This window comes from Rutidosis leptorrhynchoides, chromosome 2 (assembly GCF_046630445.1).
Source record: "Rutidosis leptorrhynchoides isolate AG116_Rl617_1_P2 chromosome 2, CSIRO_AGI_Rlap_v1, whole genome shotgun sequence".
NCBI classification, from domain to species: Eukaryota; Viridiplantae; Streptophyta; class Magnoliopsida; order Asterales; family Asteraceae; genus Rutidosis; species Rutidosis leptorrhynchoides.
Genome location: NC_092334.1, coordinates 687,903,383 through 687,922,876, shown reverse-complemented (window position 1 = coordinate 687,922,876; position 19,494 = coordinate 687,903,383). Strand labels below are relative to the sequence as shown.

At 33.9% G+C, this 19,494-nt stretch overlaps 1 protein-coding gene, 1 non-coding gene and 1 pseudogene across 2 annotated transcripts; 2 read left to right on the top strand and 1 right to left on the bottom strand.

Moving 5' to 3' along the window:
• Positions 1-4,672: 4,672 nt before the first annotated feature.
• On the bottom strand, positions 4,673-8,655 carry LOC139894042 (GDSL esterase/lipase At5g62930). Its single transcript, XM_071877240.1, has 6 exons — positions 8,489-8,655; positions 8,281-8,358; positions 7,334-7,474; positions 7,161-7,237; positions 6,623-6,787; positions 4,673-4,996 (listed from the first exon to the last, which is right to left on the bottom strand). The coding sequence occupies exons 1-6, from the start codon at positions 8,585-8,587 to the stop codon at positions 4,828-4,830; spliced, it is 729 nt and encodes a 242-aa protein (XP_071733341.1). The 5' UTR covers positions 8,588-8,655; the 3' UTR covers positions 4,673-4,827.
• Positions 8,656-10,428: 1,773 nt separating this feature from the next.
• On the top strand, positions 10,429-12,672 carry LOC139894041 (uncharacterized; annotated as a pseudogene).
• Positions 12,673-13,399: 727 nt separating this feature from the next.
• Positions 13,400-13,471, top strand: TRNAP-UGG (transfer RNA proline (anticodon UGG)). Its single transcript has one exon. It is a non-coding gene; the product is annotated as a tRNA-Pro (tRNA).
• The last annotated feature ends 6,023 nt before the right edge of the window (positions 13,472-19,494 follow it).

Below are 19,494 nucleotides of genomic sequence, written 5' to 3'. Positions count from 1 at the left end.
TGACAAATTGGTACTCTTGGGAAAACAATAACGTTAAAAACTTTACCCTCGAGACCAAAGTGGTGGGACCGATAAGTACCGTTAATGAAGAAGAATCTACTCCAATCCCGAAATTCACCATTACACAACCTTCCAACCCAATATTCTCAATAGACGAGTCATCTATCGAAGATGAACTACGAGCTGTAATAGATAATGACACCTCAGATTTCACCCAATTGGGTAATAGAGGTGAAAACTTTGATCCTAAGAATAAAAGGAAGGAAATATTAGGAATTGTCCACCCTATAGAAATAAGTATGTCGGTGTATATCGATCCATTTGACCAAGAACCAGAAAAGAGACATATCCATTTACTAAAAGCTACACTTAAAAAAGAATTAGGTAGTGACGATCGGGTGGGTCTAAACTTTAAACCCATTGATATAATATATACCACCCGAGATGTAAATAACTGGCTCACAATTTTAATTCGTGGAACTTATTCTACCGACTTCACATGTCGTCAGCTAAGTGTGGGGAAGTCTAACCCCACTTAACGTTAAATTAGGGGTTCGGGTTAGTGCATAACTCGTTAATAAAAATGCATGATAAGTTAGGGTAAAAGACGCATTTTCAAAAATTATCAAACAGTTCAGAAAAGCAACCATTTTTTAAGAAAAACATGTGTGATAAAACAAAAAGGAATAACGATGAGGCGCGCCATCTATCATTCAACGAGCTTTGAAATTACAAACTGGGTATTTTCAATCATTTTTCTACACTAATCACCCTCATGAATTTATAATTAGAGTCTGATTTCATGCAAATGAGGGCATTGCATGATCTCAAGTGTGGGGAAGGGTTATAAATTCTCTCGGGTTTATACTTGGTTTATTTGCCAAATTTTATGAAAATTTGAAAAATTTTCAACTAAATGAATTTAAAATCATGTTTATATATATTTATAAACGGTGAAAACTAGGTGTTAATACCGAAATTATCGTTACCTCGGAAAGGACATAAATTGAGAAACAACCCAAAACGCTTGAATTCATTTAAAATGGAATATAAGAGAATAAAAAGGCAAAGAACATAATAAATAAAAGCCAAGTGTGGGGAGAATATACCAAGTTATTCAATAAAAAATTATCTATCACATGTTTCCGTAAAGTTATTGCAGGTGCTTTTGTTTTGGACTAAATTAACTGTTTTACCCGATGAAAGAAAAGAAAAAATGGATCTACACGATGAATCAATTCCATCATTAAGAGAAAGTAAAGTCTTCCAAAAAAGACACACGCTTCTTGATTTAGGTCATGAAGTTGTCGTCCAGACCAGCTGTAGGTTGACGAAAAATCTAGAAAAGTCATCTCTAAAATCAGCAGGAAATCCACGGACCTCAGCATAAAACAGGGTCGCCATGTGGTCAGACTTATCCTAACCATGAGAGGATCTGTCTCGTAAAATGGGGAGGGCACCGTGCAAATTAGCTTGATAAGACTAATGAATCAGATCCTCAGAAAGGATAATCTCCTTAAAAGATTAAAAATCAGCTTTTAAGACTGATATTACTCAATCCTTGAGATTGACCTTAAAGATTGAGAATTCAAACTCATGGAATTCAATGATATCTAAACTCGAGTTTGAACGAGAAAATATTTTGATCAAAATTACAAACCGATTTGTTTTCTGAAAACCTATTTTCAATGCGTTCATTACCATTGAACGTAAAATCCTAGGAATTCACCTGGAATTCATTAGGTCACCTGAACCAAATCGGGTGTCAACCGTAAGAACGGTGGTTGCATAGCATGGTCGAAGACAGGACCTTGTGCCAGACCGGAAAAATTTTAGGATGATCTTTACTATTGCTCCTACCAAGGATAGTAATAGCATCTGACACGTTTTTGGACCATAATCAAATGCATGTCATTAGACATTGCCTTAACAGTTTCTTGTTCATCGCTTTCCTTTACAACCGGACGGTAGTTTATCGAAAGGTAATATACGGAACAAGTAAACTGGACGTGTTGCTTTCCTAATACAAGGTTAGCAAGTGGGTAACACAAAACCACAAGTGTTGAGCTAAAATTTTCAAATCTGAAACCCACACAACCCACAAAAATATTTTGCAAACACCGGTGAAGGGTTATTCCGGAAAACTTATCTAGGGTAAAAGCTAGATTGAATTTTCAAAAGATCAAATGTTTTCATAAAGATCCAATTTCCTTAAGGATCTAAATTTTTATAGTCATGTGGGACTGTAAACCACATTGTTACTATCATTGTTTATACCGTCATCTCAAAATCACTGATGTACAGAGTGTGAAGAATAAAGAAGTGATTCGTGTGATGTATTATATTATTTCAAGTTATGTATTGCTTGAGGACAAGCAACACTCAAGTGTGGGGATATTTGATAAGGCTAAAAAGTAACATATATTTCATAGCAATATCCCTCATAAATAATAGGTTTTCATATGTAATTGTATTATATTTTCATTGTAATTGTTTAAATAAATAAGTGCGAAGACAAAAGGCGAGAACGAAGATTTGAAGACACAAACGTCCAAAAAACTCAAATGTACAAGATACAATTCAAAAGGTTCAATTTATTGATGAAAAACGTCTAAAAATGACAAGAGTACAAGTTACAAAACGCAAAGTACAAGATATAAAATTGTACGCAAGGACGTTCGAAAATCCGGAACCGGGACATGAGTCAACTCTCAACGCTCGACGCAACGGACCAAAAATTACAAGTCTACTATGCACAAGAATATAATATAATATATAAATAATTATATTAATTATTTATATTTTATATTTATATATATAAAACGTCGGCAAAGAAGATCCAAAAGGGTGTGAGCTGTATCCCATTTCCCCGCGACTCGCGGAGTTATCAGGCACAAAGTGCCGCGACTCGCGGAGCACAGAAATTTCAGATTGCCTATAAAATCTCACGAATTCTGCGAGTAAAAAAAAAAACAATAATAATAATACTCCCTAGTATAATATAAATAAATATATATATGTATATATAGTATAGATTAGTGTTATATTAGATTAGTTTGGGTTATGTAAAAGTTATTTTTTTCGGGTTTTTAAAGTCGGAGCTCTGTCCTTGTAACACTACGCGATAAATACTCAATGTAAGTTATGTTCTCCTTTTTAAATTAATGTCTCGTACTTAAGTTATTATTATGCTTATTTGAGCCAAAGTAATCATGATGTTGGACTAAATATTAAAGACGGGGTAATTGGGCTTTGCACCATAATTGGGGTTTGGACAAAAGAACGACACTTGTGGAAATTAGACTATGAGCTATTAATGGGCTTTATATTAAATTAACGATACCTCGTTAATTTAATATAAAGGTTATGATTTGACGTATCTATATATAACCACATACGCTTAATCGGACACGATGGGCGGGATATTTATAAGTACGGATTATTGTTCATTTGACCGGACACGGGGATGGATTAATAGTCAATGGACTCATTAAAACAGGGGTGGATTACATTCAAGGGTAATTGGTGTAATTGTTAACAAAGTATTTAAACCTTGGTTTACACACAGTCGATAACCTGGTGTATTCATTAAGCAAAGTATTAAGACCTTGTTACAGTTCGAATCCCCAGTTAGTTGGAATATTTGACTTCGGGTATAAGGTTAAATTTGCCGAGCAGTTTAGAATTATGACCGATGAACTATTATGGACAAAAACCAGATAGGTTTCAAATACATCCAGGACAAAGGACAATTAACCCAGGACAATAAATTAAAATCAAAACGTCAAACATCATGGTTACGAAAGTTTAAATAAGCATAATATATTTTATTTCATATTTCCTCGTACTTTTATTTATTGTCATTTTAATTATTGTTATTTATTTTATATTGTTATTTAAATATCGTCATTTACTATACGCTTCGCTTAAAATATAAATCGACAAACCGGTCATTAAACGGTAAACCCCCTTTTATATATTATTATATATAATTATATATATTTTGTACAAATATAGTTATTTAAAAATATAGTGTGCAATAAGCCCGCTCCCCGTGGAACGAACCGGACTTCCTAAAAACTATACTACTCTACAATTAGGTACACTGCCTATAGTGTTGTAGCAAGGTTTAGGTATATCCCATTTGTAAATAAATAATTAAAACTTGTGTAAAATTGTAGCATATTTAATAGTCCTCCCTAGTAAAATATAGTATTTCCTACTATCACATACCCCCACGCTACCACATCAATAGATCAAACACTAAACAACACACCTTGAGTTAGAACTCTTTGTTAGGGATGGCAAAAATACTCGTACCTAATGAGGAAACCCAAAACCCGATATTTTTAGGCCAAGTTCGGGCAGGGTAAACCCGATTAACCAGCCCGTATACCCGATCACCAGACCCGTATACCCAAAAAAATACTCAAATACCCGTGAAAAACCCGTTTACATGATTGTTTGCAAGTAAATAGGGATCCGAATACTCGTGAGGAAACCTGTTTACCCGCTAGTTACTACCTAAATGGAGATCCGGCGGGCCCGGGTTCGGGTCTGGGATTACCTAAACCCCAAACCCGGCCCGATGACATCCTACTCTCTGTGTATGCCCACATCCAACGAAAGGGAAACAGTTGTAACGTTTCATATGAAACCGACATTCTACATCAACATTCAACTTCAAGATTAACATTATAAGATTAGGGAATTCACAGCGTTTAAGAGCATCAATATACACCTAAAAAGATACTGTAGTATACTTCATTAATTGCACAAAACAAGCATCTCAAGAAACTTTATCAGTACAATACTTTGATGGTGGGATTACAAGCATCTTTGCTGAAAAGCCTTTTCAGGGTCGTTAGGATCAATCTCTGAGTGATGGGGGAAATCAGAGGGCATTTCAGGGGCTGAAAGCCATGCTCCGTTGAATATTCGTACAACTTCTTCATATACAAACCGATTCCCATCTGGAGTTAAGTGCAATCCATCACTACACACACACACACACACACACAAAATTTACGAAGCTAGTCAACTCACTTTGATTGATTGACAAAAGAAGAAAAAAGATACTACTAGTGTAGATGGCAGAATTAGCAATACATTAACATTTGAAACGTATGTTAAAAGTAAGTATCTACACATTTCTAAGCTTAATGATGCAATCACAAATTGATGAAACATGTGCATATTCAAACACGAAGTTTAAACTATCAAGCATCATAATATTCAAACACATTGGTATATACAGGGCATAGCCGGCATTTGTATTTTGCGTGGACCGAAATAAAACACTAACAAGTACCAAGAAAGCTTAAAAAATATATAAAACTGTAAGAAACTTATATGTTAATTAGCTAGGAAGTGTTAACTTCATGTGGTGAAAAATAATAACAGAATCCAGATATCCACATATCCGAAACGCCACAATATCAAATCATGACGAGCAAGTATCAAGTATTAACAACATAATAAAATAAGACATTATAATGTAAAACACTATCCACTTATCCACAATAAATTTTACATCATGATACTACGGAATGTGAAGCATTGATAACTACATTGACTGAACAGTAACAAATACTAAGACTTAACTTTTCATACGCAAACAAATACTACGGAATGTTAAAAATTCAAATATATTTGAACAAACAGAAGTTGCATAATTGACCATTAAATATAGATATGATAGTCTTGCAGTAAATCGAAATACAAAATTATATGTTCTCGAAGAATACTAATCAACTAAAAATGTGACCATTGTTGGTTACGAAAGTAAGAATTCACAATAAATGACAACAAGCAAATCAACATTTATAAATACAAGTAGAAAACAGATAATGCATAACACAGTTAATACACAAATAAACAAAATGAATGAGATGAATCACATATAACAGACAACGTAAATTCCGGGAGTTGTAGTTGCCAAATATCGAATTGATATGCTGATTTTAGGGTGAGCCATAAGTAATATAATCATCAACTTTTACTAAATCACATATACTTAATACTATAACATAAAAAGGTTTGAAGGCCCTTCTTGGATCGTAGTGGACTAGTGGCGTACTATGCCAGTGAGTATACAGTTGGGTTATGTTCTATCCCATAGTAGGCAAAACAAAGCATGTAGCTAAAATGAAGTCGGTCAAATAAACAGGAAGCGTAAATGTTCCAAACATGCTTAATTAATTAATTGTTTGCAGATAAACGGACAGAAGACGCTAGAAACTCAATCTGACCGACCCGCGCTACGACGGCCAGTTTGACCCCGTTATTCTTTTTATTTCTAAATCATTTTTCTGATTGGAATATAAGAATAACGAGGTTACAACTTTGTGAGAAGACATGCGGAAAACAATTTTGAAAGATAATGTGTAGTAGAATATTATTTTTCAGCCTTTTAGCATAATAGAAACCAATTACTTTCTCAACGTTAGCGTACAAAAGTCAAGAGTGATTTATATACTCCTAGGTCCTAGCAGTAATTATAGATTCAAGTATATTGCTAAACTTCTAATTATATAAATGACGTATCATCTATGTTACAGTTCTTACAATTTATTATTGTGTGTATTAGAAAACTGGGAAATAAACACTATAAATCACTAACCTAAGAAACTTTTTCTGCCAGCCCTGAGTTTCTTGCATCTTCGACCACATGTTGATTGATGAAACACTAAGTTCCTTGGCAACCTCAACACACCCGTTTGCATAAGTCCCTGTGACTTCATTTGTCCTTTCAGGTAGTTTCATAGCCTTTTCCCCATATACAGATCTGTCAGCCACAACATACCCTTTGAGATTCTTAAAAATAATTTCAGAACTAAAGGTGGCAATTTCAACCCGTTTATCTATAAGTGGGCAGTTCAACTCGAGTTACGATTACTATTGAAATAAATACAATCTTAGTAGATAGTAATAAATTATGACACACTAGGTATGTATAAAGAACATCTCAAAAAAATAAAAAAATAAATAAGTGTTTCTGGTAAGCCTAAACCCGTCAGTTTGACCCGTGCCAGAAGATTATTCATTCTGACCCAAATTGACCTGATCCATTACCCAACCCATCTTACACATTATCTTTGCCACTTCTAGTTGACAATCTAAAACAGAACATTGAACTGACAAACAAGATTGAATAATACTTTGCATAATCTAGTCGCCCTTCCTCGTCAATTGGTGGGGGACTTATAAGCACAATCAGTATTGTAGGGGAACATTCCTGCATCAATAGATCTTATAATCCTTAGATATATAAAGAAATATATAAACAAAAAAACAAAGTAGAATGAAATGAAGCGACATGTAATGAATAAACCTTTAAATGATGAACAATTTTCCTCAAATTCTCCTTGTATTCTTCAATGGGAACATGTTGACGTTCGCTTGTCCTTCCTGGAAGTGCTGCATCATTAGCACCAAAAAAAACTGTAGTAGCAACAGGAGGAGTGCTACAACTCTAGATAAAAAAAATCAACGAAACAAACTATAATCAATAATCATTTCTAAATGATTTTTAATCGTTCCAGCAATTATAAGGTAAATACAATACGAAACCGCCTAGATATGATTAAAATGATTGAGTTGAAAATCTTGAGTTGTAGCTCATGTGATAGTCTTAACCCTTGATTTCGTGCCTTCCGCACATCGTGTTGCGGGGGCAGTGGGGGAGGGTGGGTGGTTGGGGGGGGGTGGGGGGGGGGGGGTGGGGTGGGGTGGTGCGTTTACCGCCCATGCCCTCGGATTGGGCCGGGTTTCCTCCTGGGCAGCGGTTAGGGTGGATTATGCAATTGTGGGAGATGAACGTGTGGTTGGTTTAGTCCCCGGGTGATCCCGAACTGTTGTTAAAAAAAAAAAAAACATGATTGAGTTGAAACTTAACATTTCTACCAACTTGTTACGTATAGAAACAAAACTGAATCAACATTTTGAGCCATGATCATCAAGCCAAAATTATACACTTTTCTATATTGCATATATTCTTGAATAGCATCATTATATCACATCCAAGCTAACCATAGATCATTTCAAAAATCCTAGTCTATACAATTTTTATAAATATCTATAAGCCGAAAAAAAGAAGATCTGGTCAATTGATTCAGAATAGGTCAAACTCTTACCCCATATAACCAAACACAACATTTTTCTCTTGTTGCATAAACAAACATTTTATGCAACCAGGATTATTGACATATATAGACCTAGAACAAATAATGAAATGAACAAACAATTTAAACATGTTTATAAAAAAACGAAAATAATTACCAAAGGAAAAATGTGATGTAACATGAACAAAGCCCAACGAGTTGTGTATCCACCATATCCTCTAACAACTATATCAGCCTTTAAGAAAAAACAAACAAATAAAATACTCCAATTAGTAATTTTTAATCTTCAGTAATTAGCATAGAAGTAATGAATTTATTTATTATTTACCAAAAATTGAAGAAATTAGGGTTTAAAGTAAGTAAACCTTGCGAGAGTAAGTATCAGTGAGAGAAGCACCCCATCCACCGAGTTTGAAGGATTGTTCGGTGATTGAATCGCCAAACAATACAATTTGTGGCCTCATTTTGACTGATTCTTTCTGTTTATGTCAATAGAATGTAAAATATAATATAATGTAATAATTGGGGGAATTGAAATATGGATCTGAAAATTTTGTTGTTGAGTACTACTGTATTTCACTAAATTAAAACGAAAAAATAAAAATAAAAAAATAAGGTACAAATGACGGGATAAGCCGACTCCTATTGTAACTAAACTATTCATCCTCTTAATCTTCCATATCAGCGCCACATCAACATCAATATCCTATAACTAACTCATAACTAAACACTCCCTATCATAGCTAAAACAATACTCCTCTTAATATACAACGTACAAGCAATAAAGCATTAAGTCCAACAATAAAAAGCCATTGGGACCCACAATTCCTATAACTAACCAAAACTCTTCCATTAAATTCATGGTGAGTGCGGGTAACTAATGTGGGTAACTAAACCGTGCCTATGGTTTATTACGGGTAACTACGGGTAATGAGCGGGTAATGGGCGGGTAATATAGGGAGTGCTCTAAGCTTTCACTTCAAGAAATAGAAATAGTGGGATGTTCGAAATAAAAACGGAAGCTTCACAGTTTAAAAGTAATAAAAATGATACAAACAAAACAAGAGCTACATGAATATTTTTAATGTCACTTCCGAATATATAGAAAAGTTAAGGGTTAAAAGTAAAAAATATAAAATTTTCTTGGTTTTATGAATCTGCAATAGCACAAAACATATATGTAGGAGGAAAAGGAGTACACGTTGAAAAGGTTGGATGGATGACCTCTCGACCAGACGAAAGAATTTACAAGAATCGGCTTTTCAAAGCTAGTTAATTTGTTTGTAAGTTACTTATGTTTTACCTTCGGTTCAGTAGCTTGCTTTTGTTATGTTTTGAGTTTTTGCATTCAAGAACTTTTTTGATCTTGATTTGGAAATTTTGTATTCTGGTTCATATGTTTTGTTTTTTTGGGGCTCGGTTCGAGTTAACGTATAAGTTAGGTTGGTTTAGTTTAGTTTTCTTATTTCGAGCTCTTCACCACCTTTGTCTTGTTGATTGTATCGTTGGGGTGGGGGGGGGGGGGGGGGGGGGGGGGGGGTTACATCAATAGGTGAGATCATTTAATTTTAATATAGTGAGAAGTACGTTTTAGGGGAAGTAAATTTTTTTTTTTGAAAAAAAATTCAAACATTAAGATCACATGACATGACAATATAAACATATAAAAGAGACACTTTGTGATAAATGTTATTATTTTGACAAAAAAACGCTCGAAGAAATAAATGATAACATGTATTATTAGTAATGTTTTAATTAGAGTTTTCAGTGTCTCCCTAAACACCATATCAGACCATCAACTACTATTGATCTTATAGTTGTATTTATATTCTATATTATTTTTTAAATAAAACTTATGTCTTTATCAAATAACTTATGTTTATTTAATTTTAATATTAAATTGCATATGTAGTCGAATAATTCGGAATAATTTGGTTGTACAGTTGTACTAAAGAAAAAATGAACGTGTAAAAAACCGTTAAAAATCGGAAAAAAAAACATTTCTTAACAGTCTACCCCGAAAAAAAACCCGTTCTGAGAAACTGATTTTTGAAAAAACTAGTTTTTGAATAACCGGTCAAAATCTGTTTTTGTGCACCTCTAGACTTCTCTAGTGTATTGTTAACTGTTTAGGCGTATGTGATTCTTGGTTATTACTATCAAACTTGAGATAAATGAACCCTGATCAACTAAGCCAACTAAGCCCAGCCCATTTACAAATATACGGCCCAATTCTCTCTATTAACCGACACTGACAACAGTATATATAATTATTCCCTCAATTCTATAGACGAGAACAGATCAACAAAATCGTAACACGTTGTTTACATTTTAGCAATAAAATTTTACAAGAATGTTGAGACAAACAACCACAAAGCTGTTAGGGTTTCGATCATCCGGAACACCGCGATCGCCGGTGACTGGTAGTATAATATCAAGATTCTACCATGAGAGGGTGGTGGATCATTACAACCATCCACGTAACGTCGGTGCGTTTGATAAGAATGATCCGACTGTTGGAACGGGTCTTGTCGGAGCTCCGGCTTGTGGTGACGTTATGAAGCTTCAGATCAAAGTTGATGACGAAACTGGAAAGATAACTGATGCTTGTTTTAAACGTTTGGTTGTGGTTCTGCTATTGCTTCTTCTTCTGTTGGTTAGTTTCCTTTTCTCTCTTTTAAATATTATTATTAATATTAATTATTAATTATAGTAATTGAATAATTAATTTTAAATATTTATAATTGTAGACCTAGGTTACTGGTATTACTTTTAAGTAAGGTATTAGGTATGTATCATGTATGTATATGTATAGGTTGTTATTTGTTCAAATTAATTTGTAAAGGGGCATCAAAGTGTATTGGGGATGTTTAGGTCCTTATTTACCCTTAAAAAGATATTTTGAGCTATTAGGTGTGTGAATTTGTTGTAAATAAAATGTTTTTGTGATTGGGGTTTGTAAAAGGACAACCATACAAAAAACTCTGTTTTATACTGTATTTATATAAGTGCAAATTTGATAGTTTTGAATATTTGATTGTGATGATTTCAGCAACTGAATGGGTCAAGGGAAGACAGATGGAAGAAGTAATCAGCATCACGAACAAGTAAGTTCATATCACGTCATATCGTATCGTATCGTATCAAATTGTATCGTATCATATTCATTCTTTACCTTGAGTTGGCAATTTGGTTAGATGGGTTGGTTGAGAACGGATTAAAAAGTGGATATTTTCATTACTAATGATCTTTTAAGTTATTTTATTAAAAAAATTAAAATGTTTTGCTTCTTGGATATTATTTATTGCCAGGTTGCAATGGCTATCAGATTTTTGAATGATTTTTTTCTCTATGATAATTAGTTTAACCTGTGTGAAAACAAATGTTGGATATATTAATATTGTGGTAGAAGATCTCTAGTTTATACTATTTGTCAAATAGATCATCCCTTTAGACCATTTTTAACAATGATGGGCGTTTTGGCGTGTTGCTCGGTGGGGGTGGCGTTCTTGATGGGCGTGCTAGTAAACTGGTAAATAATGGGGTGGATTGTTGAGTGGCGTGTTAGGTGATGTGTTAAAATCTGATTGGGAGTTGGGTGAAAAGAGGATAAAAAAATAATTGAAAAGGGAAAAAATGGCTGCACGCACACTTGCTTCTCCGTGGACCAAGCACGCACGCCGGCCAACACACACCAACACGCCTTGTTAGTGGTGTGCTAGTGGCGTGTTGGGCCAACACACACACCAACACGCGTTGTTATGTATGGTCTTATAGTTACTTGAATTAAATTCCTGAAAGTACTATTCAACGTACTTGGAAGTAAACAGGTTATGTTATTGATGTTGACTTACATGTCTGTTCAAATTTACGCTAACTGTTAATTGGGGTAGGGAAGGGGGGTCAAGTTTTAACACGATTAAATGTAACGTGTATTGACCCGTTGAGCTAAAAACATGACCTCAATTGGGTCAAATTTGCCAGTTATGAGACCCAACTAATAGTAATTGAGTGATGAATCCTGGCTTTTAGAAATGTGGACGCACTATTATAACCAATTTTTGGTCACTGTGATAACCCGCCTAATTCATTTACATCTGAATATTATTACCCGCCCTTCCTGGGTACCCTGAACGGGGAAAGCCTCATTTGTTTACCCGTTTTACCATTATAACCATGTACTATGTACTATGTATTACATAGGGTAATCCATTTTAGTGGTTTTTGGATTTAAATTGTTTTGTGATAAAATTTGCAGAGAAATCGCAAGTCACCTGTCTCTTCCTCCTGTTAAACTCCATTGCAGTATGCTTGCAGAGGATGCAATCAAGGCAGCTGTGAAAGATTATGAGGCCAAGCGTGGTGACAGCCCATAACTCTACTCATATATCATCTCTATTTCGGGTTTAGAAATCATGTCGTATAAGTTATAAAGTTTCCAGTGTATCTACAGTATGTAATAAGGGGTTGTAATATACAAACTACCCAACGGTTTTATGAAGATAATGTTATCTGTATACTCGGGGTATTATAACATATTTTATGTGCACTTTTTTTGGAAGGTTGTCGTTTACCTTTTTTTCTAAAACACATCAATTTTCAGATCAAGTGACAAAGAAAAGTAACAAATGTTTAGAAGCGGTGGCGGGAAGATAAGCTATAGTTGGGGTAATTTGCCTGACTTAATAAAAAAAAAATATTACACTACAAAAGAAAAAGAACACTCAGGCTAAACAAAATAAGATTAACCTATGTCACTAGTTTTATACCTCTATTGTCGAGTTTAAGTCATGAGTTTTACACCTCTATCGTCGAGTTTAAGTTCCGCTATTGCTTAGAAGTGAAATTATGAATCTTATATTAAAACTGGATGGGTGGCTTACCACCTCTTGATTACTTGTTAGTTATACCAGTTTGACCTTGGTTGGTTAGAACATCTTGTTAGATCATTTAGTTGATTTGTTAGTTAGAACATCTTGTTAGATTATTTAGTTGATTTGTTGAACAAAGTAAAAAAAACACCGGACTATTGTAAATGAGTTGAGCCTCCTTTGTGACATACAAAGTGTATATAGAACGTGTAGTGTAAGTTTTTTGTCCTTAATTGAGGATCACGATCTCTTGGTTAAACAAACTTGGTGTATATAGAACGTGTAGTGTAAGTTTTTTGTCCTTAATTGAGGATCACGATCTCTTGGTTAAACAAACTTGGAACGTAACCTTCTACTAAATATGTTCGTAGTGATATAAGTTGTACAGTAGATGCAACAATATCTGGGCATTTGGTCTAGTGTTATGATTCTCGCTTTGGGTGCGAGAGGTCCCGAGTTCGATTCTCGGAATGCCCCTTTTTCAATATCTTTCAAACAGTTTCTGTACATATTTATATTTATATTTTTAACTAAAGCACACTACTTACCATTTTATATCCAAATAATGAATACTCCGTATGATATATCATAAGATTATCAAAACCTGGCAAAAATACGTTACTCAACTGTTCTAAAAACATAAAATAAAATACAACTTGACAAAAGGACATCACTTTTTATACGGAGTTCTAATACCATAACTATAAACTATCATCACTATACTAATACCCATTCATCGTCCCGGCCCATGGAAGCCCAAGACCCGGTACATACCCGGATAACCCATTTCTCCCAACACCCGATTCATAAATATCCGAATAACAACCCGTTTGATCTCGCCAATTAAAATCAAATAACCTTGGCTTCACATCATTTCCATTCATTACCTTATCATAATAACCATGATAGTTTGTCATCATTTCTTCAAATGGGCTAGCCCCACGGGTAATACCCTTATCCGAGTCATACCGGTTCTCCACCGTCGGAAAACGATCACCACCCACTCTCTCTCCGCACCCGTCACGGCCACTTTCCATAAAATCAATCGTAAGATTCTCAAACATTAAGTTAGGGTAGGTAGAGAATTCCGTTACTACAAAAAATACAAATTGAACACATTATTTTTTTCTCTAATATGGACACAATATAATGATGACGGTAACTAAACATGAAATTAAATAATGTAACAAAAGGTGAATGATGTAAGATAAACATTTGTTTCATTCATCATTGGCAAATGTTCATTTAAACAAATAATAAGATGTAACTAACACACTTTTCCATGTAAATGTTATTTGCAAATAATGCTAATAACTTTGGTCTTTTAATCCGTTTTGGTAATTAGTACAGTAATTAGTAATTAAAATTTTAAATTTTGTAAATAAGTTGTGACAATAAGAAAATTAGAAAAAAATCCTATTTAATGTGCCAATCATCATATTTTTCCCATTTCGTTATAATCTTACTATATGAACAATTTTATAAACACAACCCTTAAAGCTTTCAAAACATATATGCATCGAATAACGTACAAAATAACCATCAATCTAAAATTTATTTATTTTATTTTTCGAAGAAAAAAAAAAACAATACATTAACATTAAAGGGCAAATCCGGCGATCAATCTAAAATTTAATAAGTAACCATTTTTATTTTTATGTGTATTAAGTGACAACATTAAAAGCTGTATTTTAATAAACCTTAAATATAATGAAAATCGTGACATTTTTTCTACAAGCTGTAATAATGTTCGCATTGTTAAAAAAATAAAATTTGCCACACTAATTAAAGAAGTCGTTAAACTAATCGAGATGTACTAATATCATAAATGAGGAAAAATAAAAATACTACTTACAATTGTCTAATTTGTCAGTGTCCGATGATTCAGGATACGAAAGTTGGAGACCCATCGAGTTCCGGCTAACCGCATTTACAACATGGGTCTGTTGGGGTGGTTGATCACGGTTATACAATTTCTTGTGTTTCCGTGAGACACCACCAATGGGTATGTTACGAAGTGTGCCACCTTTAGTCCAGTAACGTCTGCATGACTTACAAAAGTAACGTGGTTGCGAAAGTGAGTAGTTATTGTAGTAACAGAATTTGGTGTTTGTTGAGTCACACCGTGGGCAATGGACTTGGGTTTGGTCCTGGATTTGCTCCAAGTGTGGTTTTAACCGTTTGGTCATGGGTTCGGTTGGTTCGGATGAGGTTAATGGGCTTGTGGGTTTTTCAGTTTGTATGCTGGTCTGCATTGTGGGACTAGTTGTAATAATGTTTTAGAATGTGGAGAGAAGTTTGTGAATGTGTTTTTTGGGTTGGGATTTGAGGAAGGATTTGTTGTGTGAATATAAAGAGAGAAAAAGTGCACGCTTGTGGGTCCCCCTGTTGGCATCAATGGCTGCGGGCCCTCGGTCCAATGCTTATGAAGTCATGATTTTATTTTTATTTTTGTATTTTTTTGGAAAAAAACTTTATTAACTTTATAAAATTCGAACTTCATAAATAAAATGAAAACCCGCAATAAAGATACAACAGAGGCAACGAGGCTCACACAAGACTAACAACCACTACAACTAACCTAACAAGCTAACACAAGAACGAAAAAAAAAGGACAAAAAAACAATTTAATTGATAACCGAAACAGATTATTCATAAACCTTCAACGTTAACCTTTCATATTACCTCTTTTCTTAACCTTAAACCCCTTCCTCACTATTAGTTTCGGAAGCGTCTTCGAAATAAGCAGTTTACCTTCCACCCTAATACACCCTTCAAGATCTTTCGCCACCTCCTCAAAAAAATTAGTAGTATTACCCGATGTCTTACCTTCATCTAGGCCCATCAAACCAGGCCCAGACCCATCAAGACTCCCAAAACCCACATCTGCTTCCCGACCCATCTTCAGTCCCTGCCTTTTTTGACCCAAATCAACCCGAGGACAACCATCATCCTCCACTAACAGGTTGCCAACCGGATGAACAGCAGAAACACCATTCACCTCCAGAAAATCAGGAACACGATTCGAACCAAAAACCCCATTATCCATTTTGTAATTCTCTGAAACTGCATCATAATCCCCTAAACTTAAACGAGCCCTTTTGCGACTTCGAAAACCATGAGAATCCAAAGTCGCTTGAACCTTGTCTACAGAAAACGTAACCAAGTGAGACTGATCCAAACTCAAACCTACACATTCAGTAGATTTACACCTATTGCTTTTGCCACTCGTATGAGGACCCTTATTCACCTGAGAAGAACTCCCAACTTCAAAATTTTCAAACATAAAATTGCCATCACTTCGAGCAAAGTGCTCGGACTGAACCACAGGACTCGACGGCACATCCATATCAACCATTACAGCCCTATCAACAAGTCGATCTACGTCACCCAAAACAAAGGAACCAAAACAAACTCCTGTAGGCCTTGGAAGGTCACCCGGATGAACATCCTTCAAAACAGAAGCGTTTAACTCCTGCACAAAGTCACAAGAAAAAGAAAGAACATGTATTCTCTCCACAACCGATGTGTCAGAGAGCTCGTTAACCCAAATCTGTCCTTTGGCAAGTGAATCAGAGATTAACGTCACCGGGACAAGCTCATGAAGATGTTTAACACAAGTAGTTTCAATAAAAGCAAACGAATATCCAATGCTTGATAAATCAGACGAGGGTTTAGCCACCTTCACCACCGTACCCACACTATTAGCAATTCTCTTAATATTCTCGTCGGAAACATACTTGACCGAAAACCCCCGTAATTCAACCCAAACGAACCTAAAAAACTCGTTAGCCGTTGGAGAGAAAGGAACCACCGTCTCGAAACCTGACCTCGAACCCATCGCAAGAATCTTGGAATATGAATCCAAATCGACACATTCGACAACCTCAGGAAACGTTCCCATCTTTATGAAAGTCAAAATACGTGATATTGCTCCAAACGAACATATATTTAGTCGCAATATCGTCCCAATATGTAAAGTTTTTAGTTGTAATTATTCTATTTTTAAGTTGTAATCGTTTAAATAAATAAATGTGAAGACGAAGCACAAAGATTGAAGAATTGAAGAATTGAAGAAAAAGTGCCACTAAAGCTTGAAAAGTGCCACTAAAGCCATAGTGCACTAAAAAGTGATGTGACGACCCGAAAATTTCTGAACAAATTTAAACCTAATCTTTATTTGATTTCGACACGATACGCAAAGTTTGTAATGTTGAGTCTCGAAATCTTTGGAACAGTTTACAAGAATGCATTTGTCCTTTTACCATTTTCGACGATTCACGAACAACTAATTGTAAAGTATATGGATATGTATGTATATATATATATATATATATATATATATAGTATATTGAGTATACATATATGGATTCGAAGTTAACTATTAAAGCATAGTAATACTCAACTATTAGTTGACTGATATTAAACGAAGTTAAAGACGAATGCCTATAAATATACAATTATAAGTTGTTATATATTATATTTACATAAGTTCTATATATAATTACATAGATATTATGATATAAGAAATTTGTGAATAATAAAATTTCATTCCATATAAATAGTCATGTAAGAAATATTAGGGCATTATATTAAAAATTAATATTATTAAGTATTAGCATTAATATTATTGTATAAATTTATAATTATCATTATTAATAAATTATTAGTTCTATTAAAATTATTATAAGTATCAATATAAAAACTTTCATTAATATTGTAATTACTATTATTATCATTACTATAATTATGATTTTTAAATTATTATTATTATTATTATTATTATTATTATTATTATTATTATTATTATTATTATTATTATTATTATTATTATTATTATTATATCATCATTATTAATATTATAATATTAAGAGTATTATTATTATAATTAGATTTATTAAATAAAAAGATTAATTATAATACATAAAATAGATATATATATATATATATATATATATATATATATATATATATATATATATATATATATATATATACAACGGGTATATGTGCTGATACATTATACAGATATATACATTATCCAGATACAAAACAGATATATATACACAGATATATTACACGATATATATACTAAAAAAATATAACACCTAATAATATAACTATACGTATAAGTTTTATATTCAGTTTTCTACCTTTATCAAACTGTTCCATAGATTGTTTTAAAACTGTAAATTGGTACGATCAATACAAATAAGTCATATTAACAAACAAGAGTAGTTGTGTCGACTTCAACTTTTCTTTTTGACTAATTCACTTTTCGTACAAATCAAGCTAGCAAACAAGAATTAAGTGGATTCAAATGAGCTGTAATGTTGATATCTAGTTGATATGTAACTTTCTGCTATCCCATTCACAACCTAAACTACCACCTTAACCTTTGTCTTCTATTATTATTTTCTATTCCACTATAACCGGGACTTTTTCCTAATCCCTTCGTAAACTCCACACCACGATTTCATCAACTATCTACTGCCCGTTTCATGATTTAAATTGTCACCTCATCATCTTCATTATCAAACAACCGAAACACACCATGACAAAGACCTGCAACTAGTACTATTCTGGTTCTTGTTCGACCCAACATGAAAACCTTTCGTTGCTATTTTCTACCCACGATGGTCTACTACGGTTATCTTTGCTATTTTCTATTCAACCACGAACCACAAACACAAATCGTCTTCTTTTATATTTTTTTCCGATTTGATTCAAGTTTTCATCACACCCACGAACAATCATCACCGTCAATCCTGCAACCTAACTCACCCACTTGCAATGCTACAAACTTTGTTTCTTTCTGTTACTGTGAAGCTGTTCGAACAGCTACTTCTGATGCTGCTATTTAATTATAACCGCTAGATCCATAAAGATATAATGAATACATTATGTGGATCAATATTACATCAATTGAATTAAAATATTCCAACTGGACTGGAGGCTGATTTTTAAAAGACAAAAGAAAAGAAGGGAGAAACAATATTTAAGGGCTTCTGTTAATTACTTTTTGAATGTGGGTGAGCTGTTAAACGAAATCCTTTTATTTTAATATGATGAGTGCATGCCACGATTGTATTTTTTTTGCCATTCGAATTTTATATCACGAAAACCGAACCACATCTCCAAATGCAATTATTAAAGGATTAGTGGATTAGTTGGTGGGGCTGCGATGCAATTCCTTTTTCTTTTTAAACAAAACGCAAATCCAACCACATACCTCCAACAATGATAATGATGTAATGATAACGATACAGTGACGTTAATTATGATAATACTTGACGAATTTTTGTTGCTACTCTTTGTGATCACACGGTTGCTATTGAGTTTCCTATTCGAACATCACAACCCAAATAATCACCTTCATGTTTCTGTTTTTGTTTCAGTCGCAAACCACAAAAGAACACCATCAAAAAAAAAACCCTAATGCTACATGCTTACTATTTTTCAAACCGACCCATAACCGAACCATCGAACCTGGATTATGT

What these genes read in the sequence shown, in the direction of transcription:
- LOC139894042 (XM_071877240.1), bottom strand. Translation starts at nt 8,587, where the DNA reads ATGAGGCCACAAATTGTATTGTTTGGCGATTCAATCACCGAACAATCC. An exon ending in CTGATACTTACTCTCGCAAG is followed by an intron (nt 8,359 to 8,488) that starts GTTTACTTACTT and finishes TTTTTCTTAAAG; the next exon opens with GCTGATATAGTTGTTAGAGG. An exon ending in GGGCGACTAGATTATGCAAA is followed by an intron (nt 6,788 to 7,160) that starts GTATTATTCAAT and finishes TGTGGCTGACAG; the next exon opens with ATCTGTATATGGGGAAAAGG.